This window comes from Pristis pectinata, chromosome 4 (assembly GCF_009764475.1).
Source record: "Pristis pectinata isolate sPriPec2 chromosome 4, sPriPec2.1.pri, whole genome shotgun sequence".
Classification (NCBI taxonomy): Eukaryota; Metazoa; Chordata; class Chondrichthyes; order Rhinopristiformes; family Pristidae; genus Pristis; species Pristis pectinata.
The window spans coordinates 54,541,794-54,559,690 of record NC_067408.1 but is presented as its reverse complement, the minus strand read 5'-3'; the positions used below and the strand labels follow the sequence as shown (position 1 = coordinate 54,559,690).

Below are 17,897 nucleotides of genomic sequence, written 5' to 3'. Positions count from 1 at the left end.
CTCCTCCCCCTCCCCACCCACCTACCTTCCCCCTCTCACCTGGATTCGTCTGTCACCAGATCTCACCTGTTCCCTGTCTGCGTGTGCACCTCCCCCTCCCCCCACCTTCTTATTCTGGCTTCTGCTCTCTTCCTTTCCAGTCCTGATGAAGGGTCTCGGCCTAAACGTTGACTGTTTATTTCCCTCCATGGATGCTGCCTGACCTGCTGAGTTTCTCCAGCACTTTTTGTGTATTGCTACATTAATCCTATTTTTTATTTTCTTCATATTCTCATCAACTCCGCACCCCCCAGATTCTACCTGTACATAAGGGGCAATTCACAGAAGCCAATTAACCTACCAACCCACATGTCTTTGGGATGTGGGAGGAAACCCATGCAGTCACAGGGAGAATGTGCAAACTCCACACGGAAAGCACCTGAGGTCAGAATTGAACCTGGGTCTCTGGCTGTGAGGCAGTCACTCTACCAGCTACACCACTGGGCCGCCCTTGGTTTTACCAAGCTGCAGGACCACCTTCGGCACGAGCAACCAAAGGCACTGCAGGTGTCCCCTGAACTTTTTTTCACTGACCTGTGAATGGTGAGGAAACTCTTTCGCCCTGTGACGAGATGGTGACCCTCCACTGGCTGGGTGTTCATAGAACATAGAACAGTACAACACAGGAACAGGCCCTTTGGCCCACGATGTCTGTGCCAACCATGAGGCCGATTTAAACTGCACATCTGCCTGCACTTGATCCATACCTTTCAATTCCCTGCCTGTTCATGTGCCCGTCCAAAAGCCTCTTAAACTTTGCTATCTTATCTACTTCACCATTTTCCCTGGCAGCACATTCCAGGGACCTACAAGAAAACTTGCCTTGTAAATCTCCTTTAAACTTTCCCCCTCTCGACTTAGAGCTACATCCTCTAGTATTTGACATTTCCACCCTGGAAAATAGACTCTGATTTTCAACCGCATCTACCCCTATATAATTCTGTCAGGTTTTCTGCCCTACTTGTCTTATAGCTGAGCCCTGAGCCTGGTGGTAGATACACAGGAAGTATGAGACAAGGGGAGAGAAAGGTTCCAAAGCAGTCCTCCACCATCCTGAAAGTCCCTTGATTCAATGGTACTGAAAGTGTTGACTGTGAGCTATGTTGCCATTGGAATCAGAAAAGTGAATGGCATGTTAGGTTTCATTGCAAGGGCATTGAAGTAAGAGAGTTAGGAAGCCTTGATTCAACTACCTTTTTTTTTAGTGAGACCACATCTGGAGAACTATGTTCACTTTTGCTTTCTTTACAATAAGGAAGGCTATCTTTCCATAGGAGAGGTGTAAGCAAAGGGTTGCTATATTTAAAGGTGGTTGTCATGTGAAGAGAGATGGAATAAAACAAACCAATATTCTCTAGAGCTTGAAGAATTGCATTAAAGTATAGACATAGAGAGCTGGAGGAGACATATTGAAGAGTGCGGGGGATGAGACACATTGAGGGGTATGGGGTTTATATATATGGAGAGTTGTGGGTGATAATTGGTAAATGGTTTATTATTGTCACATGTACCAAGATACAGGGAAAGGCTTTGCTTTGCATGCCCTCCAGACAGATCATTTCATACATACATATGTGAGGTAGTACAAAAGGTAAAACAATAACAGAAATGCAGAATATAGTGTTAAAGGTACAGTGAAAGTGCAGTGCAGTTAGACAAATAAGGGCCATGATGAGGTAAATTGAGAGATCAAGAGTTTATCTTAATCATAAAAGAGGTCTGTCCAAGACTCTTATAACAATGGCATAGAAGTTGTCCTTGAGCTTTGTGGTGTGTGTTTCAAACTTTTGTATCTTTTGTCCAATGGAAGGGGGAAGAACATGGAATGTCAGGGGTGGGAGGGGTCCTTATTATGTTGGCTGCTTTCCCAAGGCAGCAGGAAGTGTAGATGGAGTCAGTGGAGGGGAGGCTGGGTTTTGTGACCAACTGGGTTATGTTCACAACTCTCTGCAATTTCATGTGGCCTTGGGCAGAGCAGTTGCCATACCAAACTGTGGTGCATCTGGGTAAGACACAATGAGAGGTGTAGGGTTATATATATATAGGGATCTGGGGATGAGACACATTGAGGGGTACTCCTTAAAGGTTCCATAGGAGATTTGGCACTTTCCTCTTTCCCACACCCCCCAGTGTCCCAGACAGAGGTGGAGACACCAACCCCACCTGAAATCTCACTGAGCCTAGAGGCCATTCACACCAGATGTGCTGACCCATGTCACAGCTGTCTGAGTGCTCATCCACACATGCAAGGGCTAGGAATCAGAATCAGATTTATTATCACTGACTTATATGATATGAAATTTTGTTGTTTTGTGGCAGCAGTACAGTGCAAAGAGAAAATTACTATCAATTACCAAAATAAATAAAATAGTACAAAAGGAGAGAATGACGAATTAGTGCTCATGGATTCATGGACTGTTCAGAAATCTGATGGGAGAGGGGAAGAAACTATCTCTGAATCATTGAGTGTGGGTCTTCAGGCTCTTGTACCTCCTCCCTGATGGTAGTAATGACAAGAGTGCAAGTCTGGGATGGTGAGGGTCCTTGATGATGGATGCCGCCTTCTTGAGGCACCGCCTCTTGAAGATGTCCTTGATGATGGGGAGGATTGTGCCCGTGATGGAGCTGGCTGAGTCTACAACCCTCTGCATCCCCTTGCGATCCTGTGCAGTGGAGCCTCCATACCAGGCTGTAATGCAGCCAGTCAGAATGCTCTCCACCGTATAACTATAGAAATTTGTAAGAGTCAACACCCAGGAAATTGGAAGGCTGGTAACGGGGAATGTGCCTCTCCCAAGTTGCCCACCTTTTGACAGAATTGCTGCTACCTGTCAGCAGCTGTGGCTACGGGTGGCAGTTAGCATTGTCTTTACCATCTACTCCCAGTAACTCATGTGCATTGCAGCTCTCTCATCTCTAGCCCAATCTCGGAGCATTCTTGTGTGTTTCACCCCCTCTTACCTTCCTTGTCACCTTGTTGTAAGTAAAATGTTACATGTCATAAGTCTTTATCCATAAGTAGAGATGGCTTGTGTTATTTCACATGGGACACACCCAGTCAACAGGCACAACTAACTTTCAAGCCATCTTTCAGAGCTGAATGTTTTGAGTCCTACAGGTCGAAAGTTCACTCTCTTACCCAGTGCATTACCCTGTCCTTTTTAATGGCTGTATTCTGAGCCAAGTCTTCCTCTCTCACCTGGGAGCAGAACTAAATTGAGTTTTTATATCCGTCAATGCATTTTTTAAAATTATTGAGTGTGTGTCAAGGTTTCTTTATGGGTGACTGGATAGAAGAGCATGTTTAAATGGACTCTTTCAGCAAAATTATGAAGAAGTGTACAGTACCTCGGTGATTTTTTTTGCTCCCTCCCTCACCCTGCCGTCTGCAGCAGCTTCTAATGTTTCAGGCAAACTGTTAATTAGATTGCTGGACCCGTCAATCTGCAAAAGGACCTGTATCTCGGCAGAAACCTTTTGCAATGTTCCACAGAGCCTTGCAGCCAATAAAGTACTCTTGAAGTGCGGTCACTGTTGTAGTGCAGGACACGTATCAATTAATTTGTACACAGCAAACTTCCATAAACAGCAGTGTAATAATAACCACCAAATAGCCTGTTATAAGGTTGTCCTGGGATAACCTTTGTTCTTCATGGAATCTTTTATGTACATCTACAAAAATGGACAGTTTCTTGGCTTTGATATAAGAAGAAAAGAATTGGGACCCAGCCCTTTGAGCCTGTTCCTCTATTCATCAAGATTGTGGTTGATCTTCTGCTTCAGCACCATTTTCCTGCACTATCCTTATATCCTCTGATTCCCATAAGATCCAGAAATTTGTCAATCTCTTTTCTGAATGAACCAAGTGACTGAACCTCCATAGATCTCCGGGGTAGAGAATTCCAAAGGGTCGTCACCCTGTGGGTGAAGAAATTTCTCCATACCCCAGTCTAAAATAGCCTTTCACTTCATCCAAAAGACTGCACCTCCAACATCACAGCTTTCCCTCAGTAATGGACAGGGGTTTCAACCTTAGTGTCTGAAATGTGATTTGAACCCATAATTCTTATGACTCAGAGGCAAGAGAGCCACCAACAAAGCCTGAACTGAAACTATATCCCCCCATCTACAACCACCTTCAGAACATTGCAGTCAAAAGCAGAAAACACTGAAATTCTGCATCATGGGAATAAGGGAGGTGAGAAGTCTTTCCAAGAGTTTCTGCCGAGCCAGTAACCAGGCTGCTTCAGATGCTGACTGACCTGTTTATTCTTTCTAGCAAGTTCTGGATATATTGGGAATGCAATTTTATTTTAGCCCCAGATGTTTAAAATGCAGAAACTAGCAGAAAACCGGTTTTGTGAATGTTTATGATTACATCAAAGGCTGGGATTGTCCTCATATCCTGTTGACTACATCCCACATCTTTCTGCTGTGGAGTTCAAAAAATGGAGTTAATAGACTGAGTGAGTGTTCTGGGGCCTTGTCCCTGTGCAGTGATCGCTAGCTGTTGGACAGTGAGTACGCCTGAAGACCAGACCAAAGTTGTCTGTGATGCACTCTCTCATCCTCCCCTCTCCCGCCCCCAAACTCCCCTTGATGTAATAGCCAGCTGACCTTCACTGTGCAGCCTGTCCTATCAAGTCTGGCCATCTGAGTGAGAAAGGACAAGCTCAGCTTCCATGTACCCCAGCAATGAATCATACAAGTGTCCCACACAGAAGGTTGGTGTTTCCAAAGAAGTGTGGTCTGCTGGCTTTTGAAATAGTTAAATTGATTGGTCATGCTTCCCCTGCACTTTTCCCTATAGCCCTCTGTAAATATATATATCCAGTTCCTCTTCAGAAGTTGTTATTGAATCATCGCAATTTATTGCAAGGGGAAATCAAAATCCTCAACCAACCTTCAGTTGTTTTTGCAATTCATTGTAACCATGTCTTCTATTTTGTTTAACAACCAGCTTGGATGTGGAGACTTGTTTCTAACTCTCCACTCTGTCAAAGCCTGTCAGAATTCTCAGCAGTTCTATTAAATGACCCTTGACAATCTCTACTGCAAGCAAAATGAATCCCTCAACTTGCCCACTCTACAGATAGCTAAACTCCACCCCTATCTCCGGATCTCTGATACCATTCTGGTAATCTGTGCACCCTCTCCAAGGATTTATAGAGTCACAGAGTCATAGAGTAATACAGCACAGATACAGGCCCTTTGGCCCAACCTGTCCATGCCAACCATGTTGTCCACACAGTTAGTCCCAATTTCCTGCATTCGGCCCGTACCCCTCCAAGCCCCACACCTCCATGTACTTATCCAAGTGCTTCTTAAATGATATTATTGCACCTGCCTCAACCACTTCCTCTGGCAGTTCATTCCATATATTCATCACCTTGTGCGTGAAAAAGTTGCCCTTCAGGTCCCTTTTAAATCTTTCCCCTCTCACCCTAAATCTCAGTCCCCGATATTTGGACTCCCCTACCCTGGGGAAAAGACTGTTACCGTCCACCTTATCTCTGCCTCTCATAATTTTAAACACTTCTATAAAGTCACCCCTCATTCTCCTACATTCCTAGCCTGGCCAACTTCTCCCTATAACTCAGGCCCTGTAGTCCTGACTTCTGGCCTTTTTAGGTGTGATCTCCTCTCCTCTCGAGCATCCATAAAACAGTCCATGGTTATTCATTTTTGAGGTGCTTTCCCATGAAGCGTTGTACCTCAGCTGAGGCACTTAACACTGGCCAGTGACTATGGAACTGCTTCCCAGAATGGCAAGTGTCAGTGAAGAGGAGCAGGGCAAATTGGCAGCAAAAATAAGAAAGCCCGATTAACTCAACAGAAGTCCCAATGCTCACAGGTTCCAGGAGAAAATGCTGATAGGAAGAAATACTCAAGGAACCACTAATCTGATATTGTTGCCTTCACCCTGATGTTAGCAGTGAATTGCCCATCCTCTCACAGCTGCCGTGTTCCATTAGAACAGCTATGGACAGCACAGGGTAAAAAAGATTCCAGCGACCTCATGCTGATAGATGATATTGGATATGAAATGTGTTCTCTGGGCAGTGGTGGTTCATCCCTTGTACTGCCTCTTCCCCCAGTCCATCTCCTCACTCATTTCCATTCCTTGTGCAGGAACATTGGAATTCTAGTAATTAGACCTTGATTTACAGAAATGGCATTAGGATCTCAAGCCAAAGTTCAACATCCCAAAATGAAATTTAAACCAATTAATCTGTTAGATTTTTATCGCTGCTCCATGTTTTCCCAGCAATTCCCTCAGTGCCTGGCCTTTGATCGACTCAGATCAGTCTTGCAAGAGTTCTGATTGTCTGCCCAGTGCTTCAAAGCTCGAGATGACATTTACACCGCACTCATAAAACAATCAAATTTGCAAAGCTTTTAAACAACTGGGGCATAGTTATATTTAATAAAAGCCTGTCTATAATAACCTGAATTAGCATTTTATGCCATGTAATACCTCTGAGAGCACAGGATTTTATGGAGCTGTGTATTGTTGAGGCCATCTTTCCAATCGGAAAGATTATCTGACTGACTGCAAGTTAACCCATACGTTTCTGCAATATTTTATGTGTACCCGTCAATGAAATGTTTCCATTTCTATATGACGCATCTCCCTATTCTAGCCTCAAATCTATTTCATGCTTTGTGGCATTCATTTAAATGGATGGTTTCTCCATTTAAAAAGTGGAGAAACACCTTACCCAATTTTGCATTCAATTGTGATGTCTGCATTATAGGAAGGATGTGGATGCTTTGGAGAGGGTACAGAAGAGGTTCACCAGGATGCTGCCTGGATTAGAGGGCATGTGCTATAAGGAGAGGTTGGACAAATGTGGGTTGTTTTCTCTGGAACGGTGGAGGCTGAGGGGAGATCTGATAGAAGCTTATATGATTATGAGAGGCATAGATAGAGTAGACAGCCACTATCTTTTTCCCAGGGTCGAAATAATCTAATAATAGAAGATATGCATTTAAGGTGAGAGGGGGTAAGTTCAAAGGAGATGTGCGGGCAGACTTTTTACCCAGAGAGTGGTGGGTGCCTGGAATGCGGTGCCAGGAGTGGTAGCGGAGGCAAATATGGTAGAGGCATTTAAGAAGCTCTTAGATAGGCACATGGATATGCAAAGAATGAAGGGATATGGGCATTGTATAGGCAGAAGGGATTAGGAGTTTAATTACTAATTTAATTAGTTCAGCATAACATTGTGGGCCAAAGTGCCTGTTCCTATGCTGTACTGTTCTATGTTCTATTGGTTTCTTCAATAACCCGATGCAGTTGTGCAGACTTACATCAAGAGCGGTGACTGACACCACAGGATATAACAAGGGCTCTAGAACCGCATACGTCCCAGCTGTCGTACTGAAGAGTCAGCTGTCAGTCCTGATGCAGCATTTCGACCCGAAACATTGACAATTCCTTTCCCTCCTACTGCTGCTGTTTGACCTGCTGAGTTCCTCCAGCAGATTGTTTGTTGCTCCAGGTTCCAGCATTTGCAGTTTCTTGTGTCTCCTCTGTAGTACTGAAGACCCCACTCTAGATTCAGCTATACCTCCAGCCAAACTGTCCCACTGCTGTTAAAACCCTGGCAGACCACATCTAATCTGACTAATTACCACCCTTTACCACTAATTACCACTAATAATTACCACTAATTATCACTCTTAAAGTGATGGAAGGTGTCATTGACAGTGCTATCAAGTATAATTTACGTACCAATCCACTGGTGCCCAGTTTGGGTTCCCCAAGGACCACTTGGCTCCAGACCTCCTCACAGCCTTGGTCCAAACATTGACCAAAGAGGTCAGGGGTGAGGTGAGAGTGACTGTTGCGGAAATCCAGGCAGCATTTGACTTGCCTGGATGTCTAGAGGAGGACTGAGCTGCCAGAGGAAGTGGGTGAGGCAGGTATAACAGTATCATTTAAGATGCACTTGGATAGGTACATGGAGGGGTGGGGCTTAGAGGGATATGGGCTGAACACAGGAAATTGGGACTAGCTGGTTGGGCACCGTGGTTGGCATGGACTGGTTGGGCCAGAGGACCAATATCCGTGTTGTATTGATTTGTGATTCTATGACTATGACCGAGTGTGGCATCAAGGAGCTGTGGTAAAACTGAAGTCAATGGGGATCAAGGGAAAATCCTCCAATGGCTGGAGTCATGCCTCACACAAAGGAACATGAGCAGGGTTTTTGGAACTCAATCACTCCAGCCGTGGGACGTCACTGCAGGAGTTCCTCGGGGCAGTGTTCTAGCCCCAACCATCTTCAGCTGCTTCATCAATGACCTTCCTTCATTCACAAGGTCAGAAGAGGGGATGTTTGATAATGGTTGCACAATTTTGAATTCCATTCTTAACTTCTCAGCAAATGAAGCAGCCTATGCCTGCTTGCAGCAAGACCTGGACAACATTCAGACAAGGGCTGATAAATGACAAGTAACATTTGTGCCAGAAAAGTGCCAGGCAATGAATATCTCCAATAAGAGAAAGTCTAAGCACCTATACCTGTCATTCAATGGCATTTCTTTTATATATATATATATATATATATATGTGTGTGTGTGTATATGTGTGTATGTATGTGTGTGTGTATGTATATATATATATATATACACATACACACACATACACATATATATATTATATATATATTATATTATATATATATTATATTATATATATTATATATAATTATATATATATATATATATAATATATATTATAATATATATAATATATATATTCATTGAAGGAATGTGAGCTTTGTGGTCTGAACCAGCATTTAATTGGCCATCCCTAGTTGCCCTTGAGAAGGTGGTGGTGAGCTGCCTTCTTGAACTGCTGCAGTTCTTGATGTGTGGGTACATCCCAATGCTGTTAGGGAGAGAGTTCCAGGATTTTGACACAGCAATGGTGAAGGAGTGCCATCGCCAGGTCCCTGCCATTGATATCCTGGGGTCACCATTGACCAGAAACTCAGCTGGACCAGCGACATAAATGTCGTGGTTACAAGAGTAGATCAGAGGCTGGGTATTTTGTGGTGAGTGACTCACCTCCTGACTCCCCAACACCTTTGCTCTCCACTTGCCAGGATGAGTGCAACTCCAACAACTCTCAAGAAGCTCAACATGATCTAGGATGAAGCAGCCCCTCTTGACTGGCATCCAGTCAACCACCCTAAACATACATTCCCTCCACCACCAGCTTACTGCAGTGTGTACCATCTACAAAATGCACTGCAGTTACTCACTCAGGCTAATCCTAAAGCACTTACAACACCAAAATAGGGGATCTCCCACTGGCCAAATGATTGATCCTTCTTCTCCCTGTCCCAGGCATGGGGGTCTTCCTTGCAAGTTAGTCTCCAGAGTTCTTACTCGTTACATGTCCGAAATCCTTCATTTTTATTCTCTTTTCTTATCTGTTTTGAACCATTATACTTTGATTCTGTTGGTTCTGACTTATTGGGCTAGCCTGTGTCCACTTTTCATTGGTTCTGGCCCAAGACGACAGGTGGCATTACCTCATTGCTCTTCTCCCAAGTAAGGAAATGCCTCTGATGTCATTCCTTTGCTTTTTCCCTGTATCAGGCCATTTCAAACCAGTTACATCCAGTTCAAGTCAGACACTGGACTCAGGTTATTTCAGTTCATGGACACAGACTATTCTTCTTATAAACCTGCACTGATTGTTCTACCTTATCAAAGAGCATCCCACAAATAACTTTTCATTTGTAAACGATCTCTGATTTAGCAGATTATCGGTAGGGCCTTCGCGATGTCCACTTTCGATTACTTTCATCCAGCAAGAAGTTAGTTCAGAAAACCAGTTCACAAAATGGTGGTCATGAGAACAGTCTCACAAAATGATAGCCTCCACTTCTTCCACCACATGGCAAAGACATTTGTTTTGTCCACTTGTTCATTGTCCTTGATTTGTTCCAGCGAACTGTTTTGCGGACTTTTAATTTCTTCAGGCCAACACCTACACCAAGGAGAAGGGCAGCAGGTGCAAATGAACACCACCATCTGCAGGTTCCCTTCCAAGACGGACACCTCTCTGACTTGGAAATATATCTTCTCCGTCATCATTAATGGGTCTAAAATCCTGGAACTCCCTATCTAAAGCCAGAAGGACAGCAGCAGTTCAAGAATATGGCTCACCAACACCTTCTTAAGGGCAGTTAGGGATGATGGCTTTGCCAATGATTCCCAGATCCCGAAAATGAATTTAAAAAGATACTATGGTGATTCCAATGACACTCCCAGTACATCTCCTGCTATGAGAGAAAGGTTTGCCGACTAACAAAGACAGTGCCCCTTGAATCACTATTTCACTGTATTCAATAACTTATATGTTAGATATTTGAATTTAATTAACTGGAAAGACTGTTTCATGACTGTATGGTGTCTCCAGTAGATAAATGGCTTCAGCCTGATGTGATAAAATTGGCCACTATCTTGGCACATTGCCCAAATATGAAGTTGCTGGAAATCAAAATCAGAGTGGCGTGAAAAGCAGGCGGCTGATCTAACAGTGTCAGCTTTCACCACTGGTTTAAGTTTAAGTGCATCCTGTCCACTCCAAAGTCTGCTCAGAAATAGCTGATTGTGATCTGGGCATTTACAGTGTTCACATTTGTTGAAAAATCAGCCCCTTCAAGTGTAAGTTTTCCCAACCCTTTGCAAGGTGATGTTGAGGCATAGTTGAGTGTAGACATTCTGGTCTTCCGTCCACTGATACCAATTCTCTGGATAAACAAGCCCCTGGTTCCAGGAACCAAAGGAATTGTCGATCCAGTTGGACATGTGTCTCCAATCCAATCATTGGGACAAGAGAGCTGGTTCTGTGCAACTGTGGGGAATGGGCGTGACGTGAGCAAATGCTTTGAAGACTCATAAAGGTAGAGTCTGGCATATTGGAGAGATCAAGAATCGCAATTCAGATGGAAGGGTGAACACACAATAAAATTGCAGATGCTGGAAGTCTGAAATAAAGCAGAAAATGCTGGAAACACTCAGCAGGTCAGGCAGTATCAGTAGAAAGAGAAACACAGTGAACATTTCAGGTCAGGGATCCTTCATCAAATCTGAACTTCTGACAAAGGATCTTGGACCTGAAACGTTGACTGTTTCTCTCTGCACAGATGCTGCCTGACCTGCTGAGCGTTTCCAGTATTTTCTGTTTTTATTATGGAAAAGTAGACCCAATGGTTTTCTGGAACTGGGTGAAATATAACGGTGAACAGAAAGCTGGCTTTGCACCTCATTTCTGATCTGAAATGTTCCTATATGCTGTGCTGTTCTGGCCATCTTCTGGGCTGAGGCAGTGAACAGTTCCACAGACACTGCCCAACCACTTATCCTTTAACCAGGGTACAATTGCTCTCAGGGGACACAAAAGAGTGCAGATGCCAGAATACACAATGTGCCTGTGCATGCCACCTCTCCAGTGAGCAACCCTGTATTTCAATCAGAGGAGGTCTCATTAGCAACACACAAAACACTGGTGGAACTCAGCAGGTCAGACAGCATCTGTGGAGGGAAATGGACAGTCAACATTTCGGGTCGAGACCATTCCTGTGTCTCATTGGCTGACATGATCCCAATGAATTCCGAACCTCAATGCAGTTCCTATCCATCAATGCAGCCGCAGATACCACTGCAAGAATGCACACAAACAGTGCGATAAAACTGATAGCCAACACTGCTCTCTCACTCTCCATACCATTTTCGTGTCCCATCCCAGGTTCCCTTCAAATTACCCCACCTCCCCAACCATGGTGTTTAACAGGTCTTCATACTGTCCCTTTCCCTGTGTTTGACTGCATCTCTTGGATGTTGTAGCCCTTCTAAGATTAAGGCAGCTTTTCTGAATCATATTTCAACTGGTCTTAAATCCAATGAGGTAAACATCCTCAAGGTTGAAATTACATAGTCACAGTAACAAATATTTATTTATTTGGTTTGCGGTGGAAGGCATCATTTTATCTCAGCTTTCTGAAGGAAATTCCACTGATTGTGGAATTAATGTTAATTCATGACTATTGTTTGGGCAAGGTTTCAGCATTTAAATCATTTGCCTCAAATACAGAGACTTACTAAAGCACCAGAACTGAACCCCAATAGGATTCCTCACATCATTCGAGTGTTGTACATTTTCAGGAAGATTGGCTTAGGAATTGGTGAAAGCTCTCAGACATTTTTTTCCCTTAATTCTTGATTTTTTTCCCCATTTTTCTGCTCTCAACAGCCACACCTTGCATCAAAGCCATCAGTCCCAGTGAGGGTTGGACCACTGGAGGGGCCACCGTTATCATCATCGGAGATAATTTCTTTGATGGATTACAAGTCATATTTGGCACCATGCTGGTCTGGAGTGAGGTACGTGAAGGAAGTGCATGCACTGCCAATTTAACAATAATCATTGATCTCTGAGTCTGTCCTGCTTTAGGTTCTCTTTCACTGCCTCCCTCTTTCTCCCTTCCCTTTCTCTCTTTCTATATATATTTTATATCTATATTTCCCTTTTTTTCTCTCTCTCTCTCTCTCTGTTTGCTTCTCCCTGCCTTTCTCACTCTCCCCATTCTCTCTTTCTCTCTGCCTCTCTCCATTTCTCTGCCAATCTCTCTCACTCTCATTCTCTTTCTTCCTGCGCTCTCTTCCTCGCCCTCCTTCACCCTCATTGCCTCTCACTTGTTTCCACGCTCTGCTTTTTGTTAACCCTGAACCTTGTCAAATATTTTCTGAAAATTAGCAGAAAGGTCAGCTGGATAATGGCGTGGAAGCAAAACAACATGGTTGGAGCAGACTAGATGCTGCCTCGGGTGTTGAAAGGGTTATGCACACAGAAGAATGCACCAGAGCTCATCGTTCCATTCTTTCTTCACATATTCCATGGATTATTTTTAGGTGATTGAAAGATGCAATTGAGCAGGAGCTTACACAGCCCTTCATGACTTTGTTGCCTGTCAGGGACAGCTTTCTAATTAGTTCAAACCTCCAGCTCCTACCAATGGAGTTATTTTCAGAGCTGGGTGAAGGATTTCACGTGACATGTTTGCCATGAGTGTTTGACAGTCATGGTATCCTTGGCTGCGTGCACTGAACGAGCAATATAGTCGTAGTTGGGTGTATACTCCTCTTCAGGTCAATCATGGAACTGACTCTTGGAAGCAGTTGCACACAGTGGTGGTGACAGAGGGTGACTTTCTACCCCAAAGTAACTTACACATTTACTGCCTGCCAATTTCTCCCCCTTCTGATGTCATTGACTTTAACCGAAGTATAAATTCACAGGTGTGGCAGCCTCATAACCTTCAAACATGTGAGCATAGGTTTGAGTGTCAGTAAAACTATTTGATATCACAGTGGATATCATAACTAATCCTGACCCTGTCTTCATCTGTCAACACAGAGATCACTGACAGCAATCAGATGGAAAGATGCTCATTTACTTTTATCACTCCTCCCACTTAAACCATCCCAGTGTCAATTTTAACACCCTGCTTTATGCCAGTTTAGGTCAACTGATTTAGCACAGGCAGTGGACAGTTTATTTTCAAATTGAACCTTCGGGAGAGCTTTATTTAAGATATAAATGCATTCAGAAACAATTTCCAGCATAACAGTAACAAGAAACACTTGGCACTTTGGTTGGATTTAACTTTGTAACGTTCTAAGTCACCTTAACAGCAGACTTGGGCAGACAAAGCAAACATTTATTGGAGGCATTTCTTGTAGAGCGACTCTCTCCTTGAGATGGAGAAAAAAGATCTGACGGCACAACTGTTAGCAATTGTCCCAACGTCTCATATGTAATGAGCATAATTTGTGATTCACAGTTTCAAGAATGAATGTGTAAACTGTCAATGAGTTTTGGCTGTAACACCCAACTTCATTGCTCTGGGTCAGGGAACTCAGCCAGATGTGAGAAATGAATTTAATTGCAGGATATTCACCTTCCAGTTCAAGGTTGAGTTGCTGGACTAGATGGTTTAGGCAGGTTCTTATGTTTGGTCCTGTGAAGCCTTGGTGGATAATGTGTTGGATACTGAGTTCTTGTGTGCCTCTTGTGACATGTTCTCACTGGGTGGCTGAGAGGTGTCTCTGCACCCCCATGTTGTCCATGAAGAGCAGAAATGTCAAAGATGTAATTGTGTCTGTAGCATGGAACAGCATTAGTATTGATCTTGGAATGCAAATTAAGTTATTTACATTCACACTCCACATATATGATTGGTTGGAAATCCAGATGCAGCTAATTGTATGTGGGATTAGTAAATGATCACATTGGGCATGTGATCTCGATACTCATGCTCCCACTGTTACATGTGCACTTTAATCTTCCTGGCTGTCTGTTGCTGAGCCCCAGAATTCTGGTCAGTTCACCCTGTGAGTTTTAGCCATTCATAGAGTGAGGCAACTTATAGATGGCACAGTTTCTGAGTCCCATTCAAGTGACAGAAGTTCCAGAGAGCACAGTTGCCAATTGTACTTCAGCAGGTCAGCGAGGGAACACTTCTGTGGTTAGTCTCGCCATTTTCACAGCTCTGATCACACCAAGCTGCACTTCCTTGAGAAAACTACAACTGCCACAAATTCTACTCGGCCAGCATCACATCAGCCTCAGAAGGGTTGTAATATCTGCCTAATCTGCAGCATTTGGGATCAGGCAACAGCAACAGCAACAGTCCTACCTGACCACTCTCACGCAGTCTAGATCACATTCTTTCTTGCTGTCTCTATTTCTCTCTATCCTGCTTTCATTGTATTTCTTGTCATTACTCTCCTTCAGCCCTTGCATTGCTACCTTTGCTGTTCTTTTTCTTTACCTCTATATTTTTAATCTTTTTCCTGCCTCTGTCCTGAGCCAATACCAACCTCGCTTTGCTCTCTTTCTTGGCTTCACTCCTCTCTTTCTCTCTCTCCTTTCGTCTCTCTATAATTGTCTTACTCTCTATCTCTCAGTGACCTAATCTCCCTTTTGCTATCTCCCTCCACATCTCTCTCTATTTCTGTTTCTCTGTATATCTGTCCCTCTCTCTATATATCTGTTCCCATTCTCTCCTTTTCTACCTCTCTCTATTTCTGCCTCTGTTTCTATCACTCCCTTTCTGCCTCTCCCCAGCTCTCTCTTTCTCTCTCTCCAGCTCTATCTCTCTCAGTCCCCAATCTCTCTTTTGCTACCTCTCCCTCTCCCTCTGTTTCACTCTCTCCTGCTCTCTCTATCTGTCCATCTGTCTGTGTTTCTCTCTCTCATTCTTTCTCAATGTCTCTGTCTCTGTCAGCCTGTCTGTCTCTCTGTTGGTCTTTTTCCCTCTGTCTCTGCTTGTGTGTGTCTTCCTCTGTCTCTCTCTCTCTGTCTCTCCCTCTGTCTGCCCTTGTCACTCTCTCTCTCTCTCTCTCTATTTATTTCTGTCCCAGCTCTTTTCTTTGCTCTCCCCATATTTCTGTTTCTCTCTCTCTGTCCTGCTGACCACCCCCTAGGCTGAGAGAGGCAGACATATGGCAGCAATTTCCATTTGAATGACACCCTCTGGCCGTTCTTGTAAACCTCAGACTGGCAAAATTCACCTCTCGTTCCTAAGCCTGGGGCCCACCCAGCGCCATATGTTAACAAAAGAGAAACTTGAATGGCTTAATATCCTCAGCGTAAGCAGCGAGGGGATAGATCGGATTTTGTATTATTTATGTTAAAGATGACCTCCTTAACCCCACGGATCCTGGAAAGGTTTCAGATTATAACACCCTGCAACTGGAGCCTCTAAATACTGGCAAGCCTTTATTGGCTTTGACTCAGATATGAGATTTATGCAAAGCAGAGCTTGTTTTTCATTAAATTGGGCATGAGTGCTGATTATTTACACATTCCCCTAATTGTCCCTGTTAATAAGTATTGTTCAGCTGGTAAACTATTATCATTCAAATGACATTTTCGCACATGCGTCACACAAGGGAAGAACAGAATTGTTTTGCTGTCAATATAACACTGACTTTTAGAAGAGTTTAAGCATCTTTTCTTTAAATTAGGGGTGACTAAGAAATGAGTGCATCAGGTCTCCCCCTCAGATGTCTGTGTAGCAAACAGGAGGTGCCACCAGCCAATTTGCCCCTATTATGGAGGGATTTCCTCAGGTCTGACAGGCATGACTGGAAAGTTACAGGTTTAACACTATTTTTGTAATACTTTTACCTGCTGCTCTTCTTTCCCAATGCCTGGGCAGTGTCCTTAATCGGTGGCCACCAGGAGACTGATGCCATTGGGGGTAGACCAAGCACCTGGCTGTAATGTTGGGTGAAATTCTGCTGGGTTAACACAGCCATTTCCTTGCTGTGAATGGGCTCATCCCCTGCATGGTAGAAAAACAAGATTATCTTCAGACATAATTCCCTTACGGCTCTTAAAAGTTGTTCAGTTCAGAAGAGCTCAGTGTGTCACTCTAAATTGCTTCAAAATGGGTCTCATTTTCACGTACTGAAACTTGTACAAAGTTCTTGGCAGGGCCACACAAAGAAAGTCACGCATGTGATACAGTGCTGTGTGCTCACACTCCTGGGCAATTACATAGCTGCAGAGAGGGCAGAAGTGTTCAGATACGATGCTTCAGCCAATGTGAGTGTGGTGCGGCAGGGTTGATTGGATAGTATTTTCCCACCCATCAGTTTTGTATATTAGTGTGTGTCCATGTGTGTGCATATGTTTGTGTGCATGCAGGTATATGTGTACATGTATGTGTCTGAGTTTGTGTGTGACTGGGTTTGTGGCTGGGCATGTGTGTTTATGTTTATGTCTATGCTTGCATTTTTTTGTGTGTGTCTGTGTTTGTGCCTCTGTGTCTGTGTGTTGTGTGTGTGAGTATATGTCTATGTGTATGTTCATATGTATATGTCACTCTGCATGTGCATGTGTGATCCTGTGTGTGTATGTGTGTGTGTGTGTGTGGGGAAATGAAAATGTATATCTGTGTGTGTTCGCATGTGTGTGTCTGCCTCTGCGCATTTATATGTGTTTTTTGTGTAAATATATGTCTGTGTGTATGTTCATTTGTATGTGTCTCCCTGTACATGTATGTATGTATCTGTGTGTGGGAGGGAGAGTGTATGTCATATGTGTGTGTATCTCTGTATGTTCTTGTGTGTGTCTGTCTCTGTGTGCGTGTGTGTGTGCGTGTGTGCGCGCGCATGCGCGCACGTGAATGCCAAGCAGAGAATGTAATTCTGAGTAACTCTTTGAGTCTCTAGCAGCATTAATGCTGTTTCATTCACATTGCATTGTGTGTTACATGGTACCAACTAACCCCTGGAGACTGGGTACAGAAGGTCCATGACTGGATGGTGCTGGATTTGAAATGGGATGTCCTATTAGCGCCCACTGTGACTTTCTGTGTAAATGTAGTGTCAGATGTAAAACCCAACCTTGCAAAAATCAAAAACATTCGAAACCCTCAGTGGGTCAGACAACATCCATGGAGGAAAAACAAACTTAATGTTTCAGGTCAGAGACCTGTTGTCACAAACGGTCTCTGATGTGAGTCATTAACTCTGTTTCTTTTTCTAGTCTAGCAAGGTCTCAGCTTTGATCATTGGATTCATTTTCATCCAGAATAGAAACTGGTTCCTCACAGTTGTCTTCAGTAACCTTGGGTGAGGAAGGAAAAATTGTGCCAAGATTTCAGTTTCTAAATGTCCAGTGGTTCCTGTGAGATTGATGGTACATCCCTTAGTTGTGAAACTCTGCGTATTTGGATAGAAATTGCTCACTGTCTGAACCGGCATGTGAAGCACTGGGCACTGGGGCAGGACTCCCAATGTTTCTTGCCCCGGTGAAAATGGAC

At 43.7% G+C, this 17,897-nt stretch overlaps 1 protein-coding gene across 4 annotated transcripts in view; it reads left to right on the top strand.

Moving 5' to 3' along the window:
* Positions 1-17,897, top strand: part of ebf1a (EBF transcription factor 1a) — a 440,037-nt gene that overhangs the window by 264,027 nt on the left and 158,113 nt on the right. For all 4 annotated transcript variants that reach the window (XM_052014113.1, XM_052014112.1, XM_052014114.1 and 1 more), the window contains one exon: positions 12,314-12,444. In XM_052014113.1, the coding sequence (XP_051870073.1) occupies positions 12,314-12,444 (131 nt within the window). The remainder of the gene's footprint in view (positions 1-12,313; positions 12,445-17,897) is intronic.